At 36.9% G+C, this 23328-nt stretch overlaps 1 protein-coding gene across 1 annotated transcript in view; it reads right to left on the bottom strand.

Annotated features, from left to right (window-relative positions):
* The window catches only part of TMPRSS15 (transmembrane serine protease 15), a 53402-nt gene extending 35912 nt beyond the window's left edge, over window positions 1–17490 (bottom strand). Inside the window, exons 1-8 of the mRNA XM_027648643.1 lie at window positions 17346–17490; window positions 15098–15228; window positions 14737–14804; window positions 13891–13935; window positions 11586–11728; window positions 9801–9842; window positions 7428–7469; window positions 4999–5118 (exon numbers count right to left, since the gene is read on the bottom strand). Coding sequence (XP_027504444.1) covers window positions 4999–5118; window positions 7428–7469; window positions 9801–9842; window positions 11586–11728; window positions 13891–13935; window positions 14737–14804; window positions 15098–15228; window positions 17346–17490 — 736 coding nt within the window. The remainder of the gene's footprint in view (window positions 1–4998; window positions 5119–7427; window positions 7470–9800; window positions 9843–11585; window positions 11729–13890; window positions 13936–14736; window positions 14805–15097; window positions 15229–17345) is intronic.
* Between the last annotated feature and the right edge of the window lie 5838 nt (window positions 17491–23328).

Below are 23328 nucleotides of genomic sequence, written 5' to 3'. Positions count from 1 at the left end.
TTGTTCTTATCATCTTATTTTTTTCTTATTGTTTGCTTTTATTTATTTCTTCTTACCTTTCAGGAGACAGTGAGAAAATTGAAATAAGATAGAACAATTCAGGAAAAGGTCCTTAGGCTGCTCATCCACAGCCCAGTAAAAGTGCTTAGTGTCTCAGGAATGAGCAGGAAGAGAATAGGGACTAGTCCTATTTCCCTGAAGAACCTTCCAGTGCTTCCTCCTTGCAGGGAGGAGGCAGCTGTGGTCAAAGGTGGGCAGGGGCACAGGAGTAATTGTATTTCTGCCTCCTTCTGGAGCCCTCAGAAAAGCCTCAGTTGTCCCCCTAATGAGACAGGAGTCATCTTTTGTAGGAATCACTTCCTCTTTTGTAGGAATCACTTCCATTACTTCCCCAACATGCATCTTGCTGTCCATTTCTATTTACTTAGGGCACTGAATGTACAGAGCACATAAAGAGGGCTTAGTCCTGATGCCTTAGAACTTCAGGGAGAAGCTCCCCAAACTGGTCAGATCAAGCTCACATATTTCACTTTGACAGGACCTTTCTCTGCCAAGGGCAGCTCATTACTTTCTGTCTTACATATGATTGATCTATCTCAGCCCTGTAGTGGTGCTCTGAGGTGGGTAATCACAAAATGTTAGCCCAGACATGTAATAACTGCAAAGGGAGGCTGCAGAAAAACCTCCTGGGATGAGCCTCCAGTCTCCCTTTCCTTACACCCACATTCTCCACAGCTGCTTTACAGCAGTGCCAGTCATTATTAGTAGATGCTGCTCAGACTTCACATTTCTCTAGAGACTCTTTCACTGAAATTGCTAGCTGCACTTTTGTGATGCCTTTTGTTACTGCACTGCATTGCAGAGCCAGAAAGAAACCTTTCAAGATAATTTTAATCAATAAAACAAACAAAAAAATGTTGTTCAGTTGCCTGAATCTCTGCTGAGATTTTACTGAGTTCTGTCTAACACAGGAAGAGACTACTAAAATTCACTTTTTATCCTATATTTTTAAACCGTTAACGTATTCTAAAATCTTAAATACTATTGGGAATAGCAGTCAAGATGAAAAAAACAAGTTATTTAAAGGACAGTAACTCTTCTGTGTGCAAGAGTACTTGTAGCATGAATTATGAATTGGCTGTAAATCTCATTGTGAAACTCAGAGGCACTTCTGAAAATCTAGACAATTTTAGCTTTTATATGACCATATTAAGCTTCTCTAGAGGTGGGAAAATAAAAAACCAAAGAGGCAGTTACCCCAAACACGCATCCAGCTTCTTGACACTCATTCCACTGTTTTTGCAAAGTCTGCTAAGAAACCTAAATATACAAATTTAGAAAAGCTATGACATTTTGGATGGAAAAGGCCGAAAATGTAACGAGAGACATGGAGCAATATTTTGTCCTCCAGTCAGAATTGTATTTCTTTAAGGTTATGAGCTGAAACTGCTACATAATGGTAACTGAATGAATTGCTTGGAAATACCAGGCATCAGTGAAGATGAGCGAGGGAAAACCATCCAGTTCCCTGAAGTGGACTGTAACCGTACCTAGTTTCCTTATGACATTCAGTCTATTTTTTCAGATTCCTGAAATTTTCAGCTCAGTTTTGTGCATTCATTAGTGACTGTTAACATCATGAATAAAGAATAATATCTTCAGTTACAAAGGAGCAGAGAATTCACAGCTTATATTTGGTAGATATTCAGGGAGATATGTAAATCAGATCCAAAAACCATGTGCACAAGAGTCTACACATCAGCTGCAAAACTCTGCTCAAGCACAATTCATAACTTAAACCACTGTTTAGCCTCCAGGGCATAGGTGAGACATTACTACACAGCTTTGATTGCAAGTATGTGAGCTTATTTTTGTCTGTATCTACCAATGTACGAATATCAATTAAATTCTATCTTATATAACAGTTCTGACTGTAATATCTTAATAAAATGTGAATGAAGCTTGTACACTCAGACCTAGTAAGGACATTGACCTGTTGTAGCAAGTTTAGAGGAGGCCACCAAGTTGATTAGAGGGATGGAGCACGTCTCCTATGAGGAAAGACTGAGAGAATTGGGATTGTTCAGCCTGGAGAGGAGAAGCCTTCAGGGGAACCTAATTGTGTCCCTTCCCTAAAGGATCTCTACAAGAAAGATGAGGAGAGACTGTTTACAAGGGCCTGGAGTGACAGGACAAGGGGGAATGGCTTCAAAATGAGAGTAGTTTTAGATTGGATATTAGGAAGAAATTCTTTACTGTGAGGGTGGTGAGGCTCTGGGACAGGTTTCTCAGAGAAGTTGCGGAAGTCACATATCAGGAAGTGTTCAAGGCCAGGTTGGATGGAGCTCTGAGTAACCTGGTCCAGTGGAAGGTGTCCCTGCCCATGGCACAGGGGTGTTGGAACTAGAGGATCTTTAAAGTCCCTTCCAAGCTGGGCCATTCTATAACAGTAAGTGAAAAACATTCATTTTATGAGATAATACTACTTCATAACTATAAAGATCTGAATGATTTTTGTTCAGCTGTACCTGAAATAAAAATAATAAAATAAAATGACCCCCCAAAAAATACATGTCTCAAAACAAACGTATGATGGTAGAAAGGAATGACTGACTAACTCTTTGGGGTTGTGTTACCTTAATGCTTGCAATGGAACAAAGGTCTAGCTGAGGCTGCTTTAGGATCTTCTGATTTCCTCACCTGTGGAGGGACCTGCTCAGAGCTCAGCATTGTTATGATCCAATTAGATGGATCTATTAATTTTGCTGGATTCTAGTGGACATCCTACTGGACTATTTTGATGTATATTTCCTCCAAAATGTTCAGCTAAGTCTCCCTTCTGAGCTGACTGCACTAAGGAAAAACGCAGGTGATGGGCAGGGCTGCAATTCACCTGTGATGGGCAGGGCTGCAATTCACCTTTTTGGTTGGGTTTTTTTTGGTGTTTGTTTGTTTGTTTGTTTTGCTTCGGGGGTTTTCTTTGTTTGTTTTGTTTTTTAAGAAAATCATACTTCTGACAGAAGACGTGTCACCAACCTTCACAGTCAAGCTTGCAGATTCTTTAAAAACTAAATTTGTCTTTTACTTGCTTGTATGTTTCAGAGCCCACATGTTTCTGAAAGCTCAGAGCAGACTTCCCCCCACTGTTTTTCTCAGGAAATCTGAGAGGGCTCTTCTCACAGCAGAGTGGAAAGAAGCATTCCAGATTTCTAACACCAAAGGCTATATTTAAACAACAAACAAGCAAACAAAACTCGCAGGGAGTTAATGGCTCCAGAATCAACTAGAACATTTGCAACGTTCACTCTGCAAGAAAACTTGACAGATTTTTAACTGAGAGCTGGGGCTGTGAAGGCCAATGCAGACAGCATTAACACACACGCGCTCCCACCAAAATGCTGCACAGCCTTTTGGCAAACAGAAACACAGTCAGACTTCTTCCTACAATCTACACAGATCAGTGCCTGCTCTGCACAAAAAGGTGCTCAGGGAAAGCAGGCAGTCAGATGGATTGTAGAATAGAAACATAGAATCGTTTAGTTTAGAAGAGACTTCCAGGTCATCAAGTCCAATCTTTGACTGATCCCCACCTTGTCAACTAGACCAGAGCACTGAGTGCCACTTCCAATCGTTCCCTAAATACCTCCAGAGATGGTGACTCCACCACCTCCTTGAGCAGTCCATTCCAATGATTAACCCTTTATGTGAAGAAATTCCTCCTAATGTTCAACCTAAACCTCCCCTGGTGCAACTTGAGGCCATTTCCTCACATCCTGTCACTGGTTGCCTCGCAGAAGAGACCGACCCCCACCTGGTTACAACCTCCTTTCAGGCAGTTGTAGGGAGCAATAACGTCCCCGCTGAGCCTCCTTTTCTCCAGGTTCCTCCTTTTCTCTCACACCCTCATCTCTCTCACCCTCTCTTCACACGACTTGTGCTCAAGACCCTTCCCCAGTTCATTTGCTCTTCTCTGGAAACACTCCAGCACTTTAAATTCCTTCTTGTAGTGAGGGGCCCAGAACTGGGAGCAGCATTCAAAGATAAGATAAAGGCAAACAAAATGACTGATACTGAAGGGTATAATCTCTTGACATTAAAAACCATGGGGTTTCAGGTTTGACGAGTTTCATAGAATCACAGAAGGTTGGAGGTTTAATGGTACCATCTGGTCCAACCCCTTGCTCAAGCAGGTACACCTAGAACCAGTCACCCAGATTTTCACATTTTTCACTATGGTGCCAGCAACTCAAACATTTGCATCAGAGTCATACAGACACTCCCATGAAGACATTTTCATTCCCTAGCACTCAGGGTAGTGAGATGCAGGTGAGAGGCCAACAAACAAGAGTCTGGGCTCCCACCAGGGCTCCATCCACACTCACCTGGCCTGGCTGCAAAACACTCCCACTGCCCACCTCACACCCCCTGCCCCATCTGGAGTCTGTATGTATCTGAGGGTACACAGTAACCTGGGAAAAGCTGTTCATAGCATTTTCTATAATGATGTTCTCAATCCTGGAATCAAAGGATAAACTGTTCTTCTCACTCTGAGATACCATCATGTGGTTTCTGACACGAGGTAAATGTGAATTTATATTTGTGCATATAAATTTAAATTTATATTTACTTGGAAAGAACATTATTTGATTTTACTGGTGCACAACTTCATGTAAAATTTCTATATTATTTTATAATTTACATAGTCTTTATTTATGCTATTAATATTTATGTAGTAAGCAACAAATTCAATAATTTTATGTTTATATAACCAGATTGTAATATTTCATTATTTATTACACATATTCTTTATTAATGAGAATTTTAAAGAAAATTGTCTCCATTCACAAGATAAAGATTATAACAATCACTCTTGTTAGTAATTTTAGTAGAATTGATTTGGACTTCACTGTGCAGTTTCTTGCCCATAAACTATTTGCAAACTAATGACAATTTTAAGTACGTTTAAAGAGACTGATTTGCAAGGGTTTACATTCTTACCACATCTTTTTTCAGATTCGTCTGAACCATCCGGGCAGTTCAAGACTCCGTCACAAAAGAAATCTTGGTTAATGCAGGTTACATTGTCATCACAGAGTTCAGCAGGTGGCAAACACTCAGCTGGAATAACAAAGATGAGAGCAATAAGAGCACAGCAGTAATGCAGTTTTGCTACAAAGGAAAATTGACTTACCTCTGGTTGCTTTACCACAAATCTAATCAACCACTCTATTGTGTTTCACAAAACTACATTTTTAGAAGCCTGAAATAAAATATCACATACTAAAAAGATAACTTTGGTACAGAATGGAGGAAGTTCTTGAAAGTGAAATATTTTTTGAAACTAAGCTTGAAGTAAGGCTGGAAGAAAATTTGTATTAATTCCCATCTCCTTCCTCTACACAAACAAACTATTTTATGCAATACAATAAATTACATTTTCCAATTTCTTATGTTTGAATAATGTGAGAAAACTGTATTTTGGTTTAAATAACAGTGAAAAATCTCTGGGTTTAGTTAAATACAATTTAATTTTTTCAACATATCACAATGTTTCACTTCATCATGCTAAAGACTCTTGCTTTTTAACCACCGTATCTTAAAAACAAGAGTTTTTAAGACTAGATTTTGAAATATTAGAATTATCAGAAACCCTATTCTTTTCAGATTTGCAAATTGAATTTATAAGAGCAAATTTCTGAAAAAAACCCCACCCAACAACAAAATATGGACAGACCCTTAAAATTGTGGATTTCACTAATAGTGTTTTCCTAGAACATAAACGTTCATCTACCTCAAACATGCTTTTTTAGTCTTTAAATAGTTTGGTCTTAGACATCTGTAGAATTCAAGTAGGTCCTAAAGTGAACAGAAACACGCAGCTAAAACAACCTTTGGATAACTACTAATTTCAGAATTATTAAAATTTTAATAAATTATATGTAAACTATTTATCTAGAACTGCTCACACTGTCCCTTTCTTTAGTTCAGTAAATGCTTAGAGGAAAAAGTCAACATTTCTTATGTAAGAAGGAAAAATAGTAATTTGTAAAATTGCTTTTACAGCCTCTAACCATTATTGCTGGATTTATTTTTCTCATAAAACTGTTAGTTCTGTAATCAGAACTGTTAGTTCTGTAATCAGATTAAGTAAATGCCTGTATGATATTGTCTCGTATGTCAGTGTAAATGACAGAGAATGAAATTGGTTTGGATGTATTGTAGCACTTCAAAACACTGAATGTTTTACAAAGACACTCTCAGTGTTAGCAATGCAAATGCTATAAATATTGCCAAATGCCAAAAATATTACCATTTTACATCCATTTGATAATTAAAAGAAATCAAACAAACTTCAGTCAGGTGTTGGAGGTGATACAGTGCAAAAAAATGAATTTTCACAGATAAGCAGAGACAAAACTATGCATTCTAGACCCAGAACAAAAAAATCCAACCAATAACGTAGGAATATGTTTTGCACAAGCCCAACACTCGGGAAAACATTGTTTACATATGTCATGATCAATTCTGGGTTTATTCAACTCAGAAAACTAAACAGCAGTGCCACCTCCTGGATTGAAAGAAATCAGAGTTTCCTACTAAACCATTTTGACTTCTTTTTTAATGGAATTACAATTTATTGCAATGCAATTATCACACTTAACTAAATAAGGGCAGTAAACACAAAAGACTACTTAGAGCTGTCATATACATTTCACCATATAGTAAGGCTAGAGGACCTTTCCAAAGATTCAAATGTCTTTGGCTTTCTGTCCATTGGTAGTCATGTGAGAGTTTACTAAGGGAAATAATAGGAAAGAGAAAAAGTGTAGCCAGTATGAGTGTCAACATATACATCAACATATACAAAACATGTGGTATTTTTTAATAGAATGCAGAACCTTACAAGTCCCTTCTCTTTGAAGAGGCCTCCTTAATCAAAGGTAAACCTGCGTATCCTGCCTTGGGAGGAATGGGATGTGAGGATTGAACGGTGTGACAAGAGGCTGTACACAGCTACTTACCAACAGTTGTTGGGGACTTGCTTGTGGTGAGTTGTCCTGAACCTGGAAAAACACAGCCTGAGGTTAGAACTCTATTTCTTGCTCTCTGGAGAGACCTCTGCAGTTTCTTGGGCAGAACTAAGCTGCAGTTAATCCACATTTATATCTGTATTATTTGCTATATCCCCAAACGCCATCTGAGGTGATGATATAGTAACGCCTGATTGAGTGGCTTGGCTCTGAAGGTCAAGTGTCACAATAAACATAAGAAAAAATTATGTTTATGAGATTTAAAAGTGTATTTTAAATCTCATTCTTTTATCTCTAGTCACAGGTTTTTCAATAACTTCAAAAGACTTCTTTTTCTCCTCCATTAAAATAAGAGCAATGCTTTCTTGCCTTCCCCTGATATGTAAAAGTTCTTACCTGAAGTTGGTGTCGAGGAACTTGTAATTGGACTCGTGGGATCTGTTGAAACAAGACAAGTTATGACAACTTTAACATTAGTTAAAATGTGTATGTGCATTTTCTTACAAATAGCATTTGATCAACAAATCAATTGCGAGCCTGAAATCTATCTGTCTGCTTATATACAGGCATACATACATGCTTCTGTGTGCACTTATTTACACACAAACGAAAGCCTAGGTACCAGGTAGATTTGTATTAGTGATAGTAAACTGCAAAATAGTCTGGAAAAATGGAATGCATGTTTGTGATTGCTCCAACAGAACTTCCAACAGTGCTCTAAATAACAATCATTAGGATACACCTGGTATGTCCATCTCCCAAATAGTCTTATTTTCTTCTCCTCTTTGAATTTACACGAGCTATCCTACTATTTTTACTTTCTAAATTAAGACTCACATATGTGAGTAGGATGCCAATGCCTTCAGCTGAAAACAATCTCCATGTCACCAGAGTTAATGGACCTTGTACCTCAGTTTATAAAATGAAAGGCCAGAAGGAATAAAGTGAGAGAGGTTGTAAGGCCTTCTCTATAGATCATCATCCATCAGTTTTGTGGGGAGAAGTTGTTGAGTGTTGGCCATCACAGACTTAATTTTGTTAGATATTCCTGCTCTCCCAGACCTATTAGTATACAAGCTTGTGTGAGGATTCCTTACCAATTTTCTATCAAAACATGCTTATTTAGCAAACTCTATTGAGCTAAGCTGGGCCATTCTGTGTTAAGTGGATTATGGAGTATTCTGTGTCAGCAAATTTGAGGACACAAATGGCAGAGAGAGAGGAGAGCAGGGAGGGTGCAGCTGGATGGACTGTTCTCAGGTATGTTCAGAGAAGGAAGCTTAATTCATACCTACACAGTAGTTTCCAAAGTGCTATACACATATATATCTGCCTATACATTTACTATAGGATAACTATTTTGAAAGGAATTAAACCTTCAAAGACCTAAAACATGGATGCATGCATGAACAAGAAGTTCTAATAAAACAGTTATCAGGAATCTATGTCTTGAAGAGTGTTGAAAAAAATTTGGGGTTTGTTATAAACATTCCCCAAAATGCATTCACAAGTTGACAGCAGACACCATAAAAGAAAACACTAGACAGTGACAAAGGCTTCTGTGGTTTAAGCACAAATCACAAATGATCTGTTGCTATACAATGTCACTAAAGCAGCATGTGAGATGGATAGGAATGGTTTTAGTGTCAACAGAGACATAATCCAAGCATCCAGCAGATGTAAATGTACCACATATGATACAATCTGGGTGTATTATGGCATTTGGACTAAAACAGAAAGAACAAGGAAGTAGACAATATTAACAAATGGACAAAAACTACCTCAAGCAGACACAAGAAAAAGAGGGAAGAAATTCACACCAGGAATATTACTGCTATTCCAGCCTGGTGTGCTGACAACTCTCAGCTCCCTTCCACCTTCCTCTGGCACCTTCCCCCATCTCCCAATTTCTTCTTGAGGATTATTAGCAATGTTGAACTTAGGACAGAGGGAAGAATTGAGATAGTGTACCAGAGGAAGGGACAGATAGGAAAAAATCGTTATGTTAGCAGTTTTAACTGTATCTTTGGGAATAAGCTGTAGTAATTGTACACTTTGGACTATACACATTAGTAGGCCTGTAACTAGACTAATAATTGTTTCATTGCTATGGGTGTAATTAGATTATCAATAAATACTTGTCTCCTATATTCATAGGCGTATTTCTTTAGCTCATATACACTGCATGAAGCTCCTGGTCTGGTACCCTGCCGTGGAGAATTTCTATGTGATAATTTGTATGCAGCTCGTATGCGACACCTCTACCTGCCCCTAGTGCTACAAAGCACTTCCTGTATTATTCAGCTGTCTGGCTGACTTTTGGCAGGTTTATGTTCACTGAATTTGTGACACCAAGGAGTTTTGTCTGCTTGACATCTTATCTTCATAAGATGTCCAGTGATAGTGAAAGGAAAGTCTGTCAATCAACACTGCTCAGTAAATCAGTAACCACAGCATGACAGTCTCACCTATTTGCCTAAATCTGAGAAAACTTCAGCTTGTAACTCAGCTGGTTGAGGGAGACTCAGCTTTTGATTTGATCCACTAATTAAGTTCTTAGAGCTTCTGTACAGACTTCAGATCAGTCACTACTTTCTCAAACTGTCAGAAACAGTGAAGGCAGTTAATTAGCACTGGATGGACCCTGGCAGTCAAGCCCCAACATCCAAGGCATCTTTGTTAAGTTATACCAGCTGAACAAGAAGCCTTATGTTCCTTCATGTTGTATTGGCAACAAAAAATAGTTCCTGTTTTATGAAAGATACTGACCTGATGAAGGTAAAGGCATCACTGTGGTAAGATTTTCATCACCTATTGGAAGAAAACAAGTTCATTTTAAACTTCTTTTACAGTAGGGTTTCTAGTTTTATATGACAGAAATAAAGGTAAAAAAAAAATCGTCATGACTATTTCTCACTGAATCACTAGCAGTGTCCTGCTTTCCTCCTTTTGCCTGTCTCAACCTGTTCCCAGTCTTTGCTCAAACTCCATAACCTTCCTAAGGAGGAAATGTCCCGAAAGTGAGTTGAGGTTATGAGGTTTCATGACCACTGCAATTCCTTTGAATCCTCAATCCCTATTCATTGTATTGAATATAGAATGTCTTCATCTGGGAAATCTTTGTCTGGAGACTTTATATTCCATAGAGATTTTCAGAGCACCTGTGTCTTATAGAACAGCATTTAGAATAGATAAATGAGTTAAAATTAACCTGGGATAATTTATAAGAGAGAAAGTTGTTTTTAATCACTTTGAAAACTGATTTCAGGCAAGCCACACCTGTGTTGTAGTTCTCTCCCTCTCTGAAATAGGAATAATATTTCTCTTGCAGAACATATTGAGATACATGACGCAAAACTGCCATATATGATTATGATTATTAATTAGTTACAATTATTTTATTGAAGCATTCCTGATGGAATGGGCAGGTGAGATCACATGTGAAAAGAAGCATTTTAATGATCCACAGCAGTAAAAGTTTGACTACTTCAAAGTTCATCAATGGATATAGAATCTTTCAAAAAGCTCTTCATTATTTTCTTTGGTGACATTTTTGAAGTATAATGAGCAATCACTTTCCACAGTTTTGTGCAGTTATTTAGAATAACTTCTCATATGTGGTGCAATAGTAAAGAGAATTAAAGATTCCAAGACTCTGAATTTAGCCTTTGAATAGCTGAAGTACTTAGGAAAAAATACATCTTTTAGAATAGAGACATGGTACACCAGATTCAAACTCTTAAAACACTCAGTTGCTACTTAATAGTAACTCCAGTAGGTCTTAAAATGTCAGCTAATCAACTTCCACTTCAAAGAATTTGAATTGTTTTTTATCTTCATCCTCAGTAAAAGTCTATTTTGAAACTTTATTGAGGTAAAAATGAAGGTTCCCATTGATCTTAATGGGCTTCCACTTAGGCTTTGATAAATTTTCTAGTACTTACATAAAATAACTATACTTGTATATGTGCAGAATTTAAAACTACCTAGTCTTTAAAGTCCTATTCCTTTTTTTTTTCTCACCTGCACTTTACCTAAGCTTTACAGAAATATGAAGCAAGTTCCCTGGGTGCACTTCTCCAGAAGCCATGCTCGGTATTAGTTTGTTGTTCTAACTGACATCTTTTCAATAAATGGGTCTTCACCCTCTCTGAGCCTGAGCCTTTTCCTTATTCTTTCACAAAACAATACTGTAACTGCATTTACTTATGAAACAACATATTAGGGGCTTAATTGCTTTAATTTGAGGTCTAAAAAAGTTGTAAATATTATGCTGCATAAAAGAAACGAAATGGAGTGGTTTTCACTGGGAAATCACTGCTTTGCCCTCTACTCCTGCCTTAGTAAATGTACACGATGCTGTCACATACTTCTAGTAGACAAGGTTGTAAATGATTCTCTGAGCTGTTCCTGTAAGATCTGGAGCAGGGAAGGAGGGCACCCAAGAGCAAAAGTAACAATCCTTCTGCTGTTTAGGAGCCCAAAGTATTAATTCATGTTACTTGTAGTCCTCAAGGATTTATGGAGTTAAAAAAAATAACTTACTGATGTTACCTGTGACTTGAATGCTGTTCACATCAATTTTCAAAGTCTGGGTAGGATTAGGGTTACTTATGTTGACACCCAAAACCAGCTCATTTTTTACTTTCTCAGCTGTTACCATCTGGGTAAAATAAAGTTTGAAGATCACAACAACACTAGCAATACAAAATAAAGAGGTTCATTAGTTATTCTAGCTAATAAAATCAATCTGCTACATGACATCATCTAGACAATATTTAATTCTAACATTGGTTCCATTTGTAAAGTCAATTGTCTTTAAGTATTGACTTGCAAAGATGACACACAAAGAAACAACTCTTAATTATCTGGTAGGTTTGAATTTTGGAGAAACTTTGTTTTTTCTTTATCTGCACATATTTTCACTGGGGAAAAAAACCTAAAAAACCCACATTTATATCAATCGCTGCACCAGACCTGAATTTGAAGAAAACTAAAGAAGTAGGTTTATTGTCATTCAACAGGTTTCCTAGTTTCAGCCCTAAAATATTGATGGTGACCTTGAAGTGTCATGAAAATTGTATAATATATTCATATCACAAAAGTGATCCCTTCTATAAAGCAAAGACCATCTGTGGGTTCTGCATTTCTGAGGATCTCCTGTGCAATTGCCTGGATTCTCACAAGGAAACAGAGATATTTTGAAACCATGGTTATACTGTGAATCACTTCTAGAGGGCTTGAATTTTATCCAGAGTGTTTTCTGTTTGCTCCCTCCCATCCATTCTGGACACTATTATGAAGTTTTATATTTGTAGCTAGAGTAAAGTAATGCTGAAGTTTTTCTCCTTTTACTTAAATTTAGGTGCAAACTTTTTCATTCTTAAGCACTTATACTACTCATTTGCAAGTGACTCAGTAGTGCTCTTTGTAAGGAGTGATTAATCCTGCCATTTTGCTGAGCATAGTTTGTAGTTTGCAACATGTGGAAAAACTCCCCTTCTTGCATATTTCTGATAACCTCTAGGCCATGCTGAGCAAACAAAAGCTTTTATTGCTATCCTTGTGACTCAGCGGAGCTTCAAGGGTGAACTAACAAGCAGATTGCCTAAAGGGGTAAACACTTTTTAAATGAGAAGAAAATAATTTCTGAGACAAAGTACTATTAAAAGCAGAAATGAAGGCAGATCCTTACTGATGTATTAAAAGCCGGATCCAGCTTTCACTAACACCAGATTTTCTGTGACTTCTATGATTTTTGTGTGGAATTGTTATTGCCAAATACAGCTATTTACCACACAGACACCTAGATTTCCATCGATGGAAAGAAATAAGCTGTTCTTTAGCATGAGTGGTCTCCTCCTGAAAAAGGCATCTAAATTGATCAGGTGAGAAAACTAAAAACCCATCAGTTACAAACACAATCTTGAGCAACCAGCTCAGAGAAGTCTTCATCTCTGATGCCCGAATTTTGATGAGAATAACCCCTTTCTATGTGCAGAAACTATATTGTGCTGACTGGACCTACACCTTCACAAGGACAAAAACCTGGAAGTGGCCTACTACTGCATACTCCATTCCCTTAAAGCTATAAAATTCTCCATGAAGTGATCATACTCTACCTAATTAGGATTATATCCTCACTATTCCAATCAAAAGATTGTTCTAATTAAAATCTGATTCCCATTACTTACAGGTATTCATGGTTGGTGAATATCCTAAAATACCTTTTTTTTTTCAAGCATGGTCATTCATATAAACTATCTTCTCTACATATTTATCAACTTTATGTATTAACAGCAAACACTGTTACCACAAGCACACCTGTTATCACAGAACTGCATCACCTGTTGTCATGTAATTTGCACTTTGATTTTGTGGTCTTACCTATGAGACAGCTAATTATATCATTCATTTCTCAAGATCTTTCAGTTCTGCTTGTGTCTTAATCTTTTGTCCTTAATCAGTGTGTCATCAGACCTTCTCTATTTAAAACTTGAGTTAGTAGTAATGACATGAGATCTCCCCCCAGTTAAAGAAGCATTCCACAAGCAAGCTCAGCACAAACTGATATCCTTTCCCTTCCAGATAGTTTCTTATCTACTCGACTGTGACTTTTTCATTTCTCTTTCTAAATCAACAGTTCCAGGGACTATTACTTTTTTTTTTTCTTCTAATCCTAAAGGATGTTTTTGAAGGAAATATATGTCTTGAATCTTCATTCTTTTTAGAGATCCTTATGCAATCTGTAAAGATGGGTTTTTTTTCATCTATTTGCTGCCCACAGAAGAACTGTCTAAATCAATAACATCATTGTCTCCTGCTCATATTTTAAGTAAACTTTGTCATATGCAATTACCCAGTCTCTGACTTCTCTAATCTTTTCAGGCCATCTTCAGACTTCCTGTAGAAAAAAAAGCAACAATAAAAAAAACAAAATACAAAAGCATGTTTCGCCTTGATTTTATCATGTGGACAGGATGAAAGCATGTTCTGCAATTGTTTAATAATGGAAGACAGTATTACATGTGTTTTACTGAATCAGGAAAAGTGCAGATGGAATTAACAGTGCAGAACTCACTGTAGTGAGGGACTTTTTTGTCAGCTGGCCTTCAGTAGGACAATCAACATAATAGGAGATTGAAAATGAGATCAAACAAGCTTTACTAAATGAAGCAGGTCTTCCTGTACCTATTTTATGGAATCTTTAGGACACACAGGGTGCAGCTTTGCCTGATGCCAAATGACAGTTCCACTTGCTAACAACCTAAGATACTTGGATCCATGTCCATAGGGACATATGAGTCTATTTCCATACATCTCATCTTATGCCAGAAGATCTCTAACTTGAAATTTCTTCTGGATGGCAAGGACCAGGAACCCTGCAAACACAGGAGCTTGGGAGAAAATAATTTAGCAGTTCTTTAAAATATAGAATTTTTGTGAGTTGATCTTAGGGCTCAGCCTTACTGATTTAGTCAAGGCACAGACATACAGGAGTCTGAGAAGGATGTTTACCTAACTAAGCACATTGCTGTCAAACTTACCAGAGTAGCACTTGGAAGATGGAAGATGTAGAAAGAATAATATAGAATGTTTCCAAGGATGTCTTGAAAAGCAAGGTGTTGGTAAGTTTCTCCTGAGAGAAACAGCTAAGGGAGGACTTTAGTAATTTATTTTCAAAGTTTAATTAAGCTGTACCTACTTGAACTGGGAAATTTCACATCTCTCAAATGTATTCTTCAGATCACTTTCTTGAAAGACCTTTTGTACCTATAGGAAAAGAAGAAATCTTGAACCAACACAGCTTTTAAAAATACACCCAGCCAAATACTATATTTATGGTTTTAATACTAAATCATTTTTTTTCTGCACTACAGAAGCAAAGCCTTTTTTTGACAATTCACTGATTTTCACAGATAAGGAATATATTGAGTTCTGACCAGGCTTAGGACCTGAAATAACTCTTCAAGGAGAGAAGAAAGAGCCATCAACAGCAGCTCATGTTAGGGAATTAATGTACCTACAGATACTCTTGAATTAAATTGAGACTGATAGGTTCTTACCAATTGTTCAACATCAAAGGCAAGGACTTTGAAATCAGCTGATGAACTGTTTTGCAAAGCAGGAATGAATGATGTTCCAGAGATTATTTTAAATATTCCCATGTAACCATGAGTATTCACATCTGTTTCAGCTAGACAATGAAAAATAAAATTCAGTATTTTGAATTATATGGAAATAAATTGAAAAAATTGCATTAGATTTTATTCCACACATATCGTCAATACAATGACTATTTTACTTTGCAATCAGAGATGTTTTTCCTAGTGCTGGTTTCAAAAAAGTAAGAACATTTTTCAATGTTTACAATAGTTAAAACTGTAAACTTATTTTTGGAAATACTATTTGTCTTTGGTTCTCATTACTTTAAATTCTGTTTCAAATGCTTTAGAAAGAATACACAGCAACACTGTGAATGGATGAAAGGGACTGGTATGCCCAGTTATGTCTAACAAAAGCAATAAAGATATGTGGGGAGAATAATAGTGAATTATGAGGGTTTGATGTGTTCTGAATTAAAAAATATTATTAATTACTACCTCACACTTTCAGTATTAGCACTACACTTTTTATATGTGTTTTTGATCACAGTACTGGAAACACCAGTGTTAGACCAGCTAAACCATTTTTGACCCAAACTTTATTACCAACACATACAGGAAATTCTAGGAGGATTTATAAGGAAACTAGATAACTGGTTCTCACTGCAAATTTGATCTAGATTTTAATATGTTACAGTATATGAGGCATCCATAAAACAATTTATTATACATTAAAAATATTTCCTCCCTGTGTGAAACACTGGAAATCTTCAGAAAAGACTTGCATTAATGTGGTTGACTGATAGGAAATGCCTTTTACCTACCAGTTACAATTCCAGTGGTATTTTTAGGTTGTTTGAAGGCATTAACACCCCAAACAAGTTTTATGACACAAGCAGATAAACAAGAAATACTACAATTAACAGCTTTTGTTGGAAACACAGCTCAGTGACACCAGTTTAATATCAACTAACAACAGCTTCTTTGAAAGCCATTTGTCCTTACAACAATTGCAAATCTGTTTAGCAAATGTTTCTGAATAGTAAAGGCCCTTTTTATTATATATGTCAAATATATTTTTTAAAAAAGTGTTTTATAATTATTAGTAGTACACGAATAAATTCTGGCCTATTCATCTTCTAAAACCAAAGCCATTAATTTAAAACCTGTCTCTAGATGCAATAATACACCATTTTGTACTACTGGAATTTGATAACATTCTGTTGAGAGGGTAAGAAAGTCAGTAGAGGGAACAACTTTTAAAATCTGTAAAGAAAAATAATAGCAACTAGAGAAATGAACATGATATTCTTGTTTGTTTGTTTGTTTTTGTTTTGGATTTTTTGTTTATTTGTGTTTTTTTTTTTTTTTTAATACATATAAAAAATTTAGTCCTCATGGGCTTCAGTATATTTTTTCATCTACGAAGGTCACTGTGATACTCTCTCCAGGAACTCCCTATCTTTCCTGTACTGTGGAGCCCTGAACTGGACACAGTACTACAAGTGTGGCCTTACCAGGGCACAGTTAACATATATTCACAAGATCTCAACCAAAATTTAAGTTCAACATTTTAATTTAGTTTACTTTGAGTATCAGTAACTTTATTCTATCACATTTTGAGAATTAGCTGAAGATTAAAAATGACTTTATATTAATTATGCATAAGGTTGACAGCTGACTGTCTAATGCAGGATCTCCCTCACACCAATACATTACTTTAAAATATATATATTTTTTAAAAATAAAAATTAAACAATTCCAAGAGATAGGGAACACTTAAGGACTTCAGTGGATTATCAGTGTCTTCTGATTCAAACTTCATACACGGAGAAAAAACCTAAATGTTCACAGTTTTCTATATTACCTTCTCTAGTTCATAAATATGGTTGAATTATCAAACCTTTATAGCTTGGATTGCATTTCAGGGACCTCTCCCAAAGCCTAAACCATGAAAATTATTTTCTATGGCTTCAGAACATGATTCAAGTGCTTGTTTTTTTTTTCCCTATTTTGTTGACATCAATTTTCAGGGGAGGAGAGGAGGAAAACACACATAAACCCCATAAAACACCACTTCTCCCTCACCAGCATTAAAAGCATAACACAAAATAAGAAAAACAATTACAATGGAAACACCACTGGCTTCACAGTCTGAACATCTACTGAAGAATTCCTGAAGGTAATTAGCTAAAGGTTGGCTACTCACCCTGTTCCAACTCCTGGACTGATAACCAAGAAAGTACAAGCAGTCCAACAGAAACACACAAAAAAACTGCAATCAGAGAAGCAAACAAAATCTCATAGTTACTAACAGGAACATATTTCTTATCAGATGATTTTTTATGCTTCATTTCTGTCTTGAAAGCTTTCGTGAATTAAAGACTGACAAAAGACACAGCCTGAAAAGGAGGGTAGTAATCCACATGAACAGATATTTATAGGACAGGTTCATAAATTAATTACACCATAAAACTTTGTTGACATAGGCTTTTACAACATTCCTAGGCAGTCATATGCACAAGATAAGTATATAGGAAGGAAAAAAAAAATCCCTTCAGAAAGAAAGCATTGAAGATTATATCTCAGATAAAGAACAGGCAAAACTATAGAAGTGTGAGGTCAGTCGCTGCATTTGCACTATTTCTTGTCATTTGATATTTTTAAGACACAATATAAAATATTGCTGTCAGATTTACTGCTTATACAGGTTGTTTTTCTTAATTCTTCACAAGTGCATGAGGACAACAGTGAAAGCCGTATCTTTCCTTATTCTGGTTAAGAAGTTCCTTTAAACGTAATTTTATTTATATAGGAAGCACTGGGAAATGATTTGTTTAGTAATGTGCCATAGTTCAGCAACATGTTCAGCACTGAACAGTAATTTAACAGCACAAATTTAATCTGTGTAAGGCATGGTTCTTTGACCACTTAGCTGGAGAGCTAACCAGAGAAGACATTATGAAATGCATGCTTGTTTTGTATTTTTCTTGCCAGGCATAAATGTGCCATGGGATGCAAGTCCTCCATAAAGTTAGAGCATTGTGGATGGCCAGTGCTGCGTCTCTAATAAAGCAATATTAAATTAAACATGCAGTGTACCAACTAGTCCAAAACATTTGGTTATAAGTTTAATCTATCAAAACTTTTGAGCTCCAGAAAAATAAAGTCATCCTGATTTTATGTTTCGTGCCCTGTGAGCTACTGATGCTGACTCCAGAGGTCCTAAGTCCAGACTTACAATGCAAATTTCCTCAACTGTCCTTTTGGTACTTGAGAATTTGAGTAAACCAGCCATATTCCTGCCTGTCAATGGAGAGGGAAACTTGTCCGAGTCAATCTTTGGAGGAAAGAAACTCTACCTATCTGTAAATTGACAGAAATGGAGATAATATTAATTGGGAAGAAATTAGAAAGTCTTGAAATTAAACTCGTAGATGACATAGCAGTTCTCTGCCTAGTCTTAGAGAACTGGGGGATTTGAAAAGATCTGCAACACAAGTGATTGGATTTAAAGTATTCTAAACCACAATCAAGATCTTGACCTGACAGTAGGATCTTAATTTAGTTTATTATTGTAACACAATGAAAGAAATATGGTAATATTTCCCATTATTAAAAATAAAAGATGACTTACTTAAAGTTTTTAAAACCAAATTCAGGGCAGTTAAATCATATTACCCTTTCAGAGCAAGAGCAAACTCAGTCTGTATCCTGCAAATGGATGAGATCTTTGAGTGGTCAGGTGACATAGGGTAAAATGGTTGTGTGTGACACACACACATATATATAATACAAATGTGTATGTGTAGATATATGTGTATACTTATGAGTGGATTAAGTTTGTGCGCTGAAGGCTGATGAACTGTGGCACAGTAGTGTCTCTAACTGAGTTTTCAGCAATAAGTTTAATAATCTTCATTACAAGGGGTTTAAGTTTCTATACTTTTCTGAATATTGAATCTATCACACAGGTTCAGGATACCTCTAAATAGCTCAGTTGTACATGTCAGAATTATGCAATAACAGTATCCAAGCTGGAGCAGGGGAAGAATGTGAAAAGGAGGAAGTGACAGAGAAGCTGTTATGGACTGACCACAACCCCCAGTCCCCATCCCCCTGCAACACTTGGGGATGGCAATAAATTAAATTACTTTTCCCCAAGTCAAGTATGTTTTACCTGTGATGGGAATCAGCGAATGACCTCCCCATCTTCATCCTGATCCAGGATATTTTCTCTCCTCTCCTGCACTGTTGTGAAAGTGGCTGGGTGGGCATCTGGCAGCCAGTCAACGTTAACTCACTGCAGTTCTCTGTGCTGCATGAAATAATACCAGTTTATTCCTGTTTTATTCCTAATCAGACCTTTTTTATCACAAATCTGAAGAGTTTTGGACTTCTCTGTCATATTTTGCGTAATTTAACTGTTTGTATCATTGGCATGGTATGTCACCAGTAAAACATAAAAACTATTACCCAAAGATGACACTGCATTTTAAATTCTGAATTTATGCCCTAATGGTGAAATGATTAAATGGAGAAGTAAATCTGTGGCCATTTACAGTTCACACAAATTGATTACAGTCTGGCTAAGGACATGGATACTCTCAGGCTGGAGTTGTGACTAGTTGTGACTCCTACAAATGAACTCATTTGCTAAACAATTCTAGCTGGCAAAAGGTCATGGTAGCAATAATTAATAGGCAAACCCTGGACACTGAGCTGATAGCAAGTAAAACTTTTGTAACCCGCACTAGTGTGATGTGGTTGTAAAAGAGTGTAAAAGAGTGAAGGAACTCATGATTTCACATTTCATTAGTAAACCTTCAAAATGAGGGGGACAGACTTCAGCAGTGTGCCAATCCCAATTTACCATCAGTCAGGAGTCACAGAAGCAAGGCAGTTTATGCTGGAAGGGACCTATGACAGTCATCTGGTCCAACTTCCTGCTCAAGCCAAATTAGATCATGCTATTCAGGATCATGTCCAGGCAAGATCTGAATACCTTCAAGGTGGAAGACCACACAAACACTATGGAAAAACTACCTGTGCCAGCACTGACTGCATAGTGATTCCCACCTGCTCCCCACCCCTGGCATCTCACTGGAATATCAACTGGTGTAATTTGTGTCCATTGCCTCTTGGGCTTTCACTTTGCGATTCTGAGAAGAGTCCATCTCTGTCTTCTCTGCAATCATCCCTTAGGTATCTGAAGACAGCAATTAGACACTCCAATCAGCACGTCAGCCCCAGCCAGTACTGGTGTATCGGGTTATTCCATCCCAGATTCTGGACTTTGCACTTCTTGAACTTGGTTGAACATTACGAAGTTTCTACCAGGCCATTAATGACAAGTACTTAATGACAAATACATCCCGTAACTGCAGACTTTCCTCTAGCCTTCACTTATTTCTACTTTTATTCCTCCTTTAATTACTTGTCTTCTTGTAAATTCTTCTCCTACAGGCTTAGTTTTATATTTTTTTTTTAATCTTTATCATAATTCTAAAGTTTATTTTTCACTTTAATTTCCTCTATGGACTAATAGGACCCTTGTAAGCTGGATTTGGTTGGCTTGCTACATGTCTAAACTGATGAAATGGTATGATCCATTCAGGAGCAGAGGGAACATTAGCCACTTACTACCAAATTATTACCATCTACTGCAAGTTGTGAGTATTGTCAGGTCATGAACAACCTGTAGTGAAGAAATTAATCATTGTAGGAAATAATGTAAAATTCAAAATAACAAACCAGATTATTCAGTTCTATTGGAAAATAAATTGCAAATAGGAAACTAATGAAATCAATTCATGTTATTTCCTTAACTCTAGTTTTATGACACCATTTGTAAAGTATATGATAAAACAATATGATTTTAAAATACTTTGAATGGTACAAAGGCAAATACTCTATTAATTTATTAAACATCAGAGAAATATCACAACTTACTTAATATTGATAATTGTTTTTAAAAAAAATTGTTACTATAGTCATACTAGTGAAACCTCAAGTTAAGCAATTTTTAAAGAAATAGGCCATTGCCATGGTAGAAATCTAACAGATTCTCAATTCAGATAATTTATATTTCTTCCACATCTGCAGCTCCACAGGTTTTATAGCCTTATTGGGCTGCTTTTATTTTCTTGTTCAATCAGTCTCCAGCACAGAGTGAAAAAATTGCTGACAAAGGAAGGAGGGAATGTTGAGTTCAGATAATTCCTCTAATACCCAGTCTATCACAAACACACTTTAAGCCTGACATTCTATTAATAGCTAGCTTTCTGTGGGAAAATGCTTTGGTTATCCCCCCACCAGACTTACCCTCCTCTATCAAAATGAAATGAAAATCAGCTTTCTTATGGCAGCTGTTTTGAGATGTCTAAGTGCTTTGGACATTTTGCTTCCACAGAGGGAGGCAGAAAACCAAAGCAAAGGATCTGCAGTGAAAATGCAGAAACAGACTAAGCTTATTTTTAATACTATGTCAAAAGGAGAGGTTTCAAAAGGAGATCATACAGAAACACAACTTCTCGGTGATCAATGAAACAGAATCATAGAATAGCCTGAGTTGGAAAGTATCTTAAAGATCATCCAGTTCCAACACCCCTGCTGTGGGCAGGGACACCTTCTACTACAACAGGTTGCTCAGAGCTCCATTCAACCTGGCCTTGAACATTTGCAGGGATAGGGCACCCACAACTTCTCTGGGAAACCTGTACCTCACCACCCTCACAGGAAAGAATTTCCTCCTAATATCTGATCTAAAGCTACTCTCTTTCAGTTTGAAGCCATTCCCCTTGTCCTGCCAGTCCAGGCCCCTGTAAAAAGTCTCTCTCCACCTTTCCTGTCAGCTCCCTTCAGGTACTGGAAGGCCACAATTAGGTCACCTTGAAACCTTCTCTTTTCTAGGCTGAACAGTCCCAATTCTCTCAGCCTTTTCTTGCAGGAAAGGTGCTCCATCCCTCCAATCAACTTGGTGGCCTCCTCTGGATTCAGTCCAACAGGTCCATGTCCTTCCTGTGCTGAGGCCCCCAAAGCTGGAGGCAGTAATGTCACCTTAAAAAAATAAAAACAAAAGAAAAATAAAAGAGGGTGAAAAAGATATGTGGTAGTGATCATCCAGTTGTAAAAGTTCGTATGAAATTAATATGTGGCCCTCATTTACTACATATGTTGTTACAATTTTTAGTAGTTAAAAATATATGATTCCTTGTGTAATCCACTATTTAATGTTGCTTGAACTAAGAGTGATGTAATATACTTCACTAAGGTTCTATCCTCTCTTCAAACATATTCTTATGCACATTTGACCCAGCAAGGTGTAGTCATGGCAGCAGAGGATTACATAGTCTTTGTACACACCCTATTTTCACCTACTTTCAGGATAATCCAACTTGGAGAACTTGCTGAATCTTCAGTTTTCCAGGGTGGTATTTCTTGCCCTGAGGTTCTTAGACAAAATCATAACATTGTGAAAGTGCATACAGTATTAAAGGTATCAGTAATGAGTAATATTCTTTTCTTTAAACTGGACTAGAGATGACGGGAAAACTGTGCTTTAGAACACAAAAATATTGAACAAATTTGGAAATACCTGTGTTTTAATCAAGGGAAAGTTAGGAAGGAACATAACCTCCTTCTTCCCCCTGAAACCATGTGGTTTGAGATAATTAAAAAATCAACCAACCAACCCAAGCTGTCCAAAACCGAACCAAAAAAAACAAGCTACCTTTAGAGTCATGTAACAAGTGTAAGTGCTTGGAGGTCTAGGTCATGTAGGTCTTCATTTGGCTAAGGTATGTTGAAGGTGGGAAGATAGAGAAGGGAACTGGAGTCTGCCTCCAGTCCCTAAACATTCCCTAAATCCTGGGTCTAAGTATGTATCGAGATAACAATTGTTGAAAACTAAGTTCATGTCTGGGAGGCCTCATCTCGTTGCAAGATTTACTGGGAGGGGGAAGATCTGCTCATGGAGTCATCTGAAAAGGGTGTTTGTTCTAAGGCACTACTCCAAGAACTTTCACATGCACACCTGACAAGAAATTGGTTTCCTAGAGGTGATCTCTAAACAGATGGGATGTTTAATGTGTAAATGAGCATAGTAATTGGTATGTGAATGCAATTAAGTAATGATATATTTACTTCGTATGGCAGACCATACTGAAACTCTGACAAAGGGTTCTGAGAAG

This window comes from Corapipo altera, unplaced genomic scaffold, assembly GCF_003945725.1.
Source record: "Corapipo altera isolate COAL_440 unplaced genomic scaffold, ASM394572v1 58, whole genome shotgun sequence".
NCBI lineage: Eukaryota > Metazoa > Chordata > Aves > Passeriformes > Pipridae > Corapipo > Corapipo altera.
The sequence above is the reverse complement of the archived record's forward strand: the minus strand, read 5'-3'. Positions and strand labels throughout refer to the sequence as shown.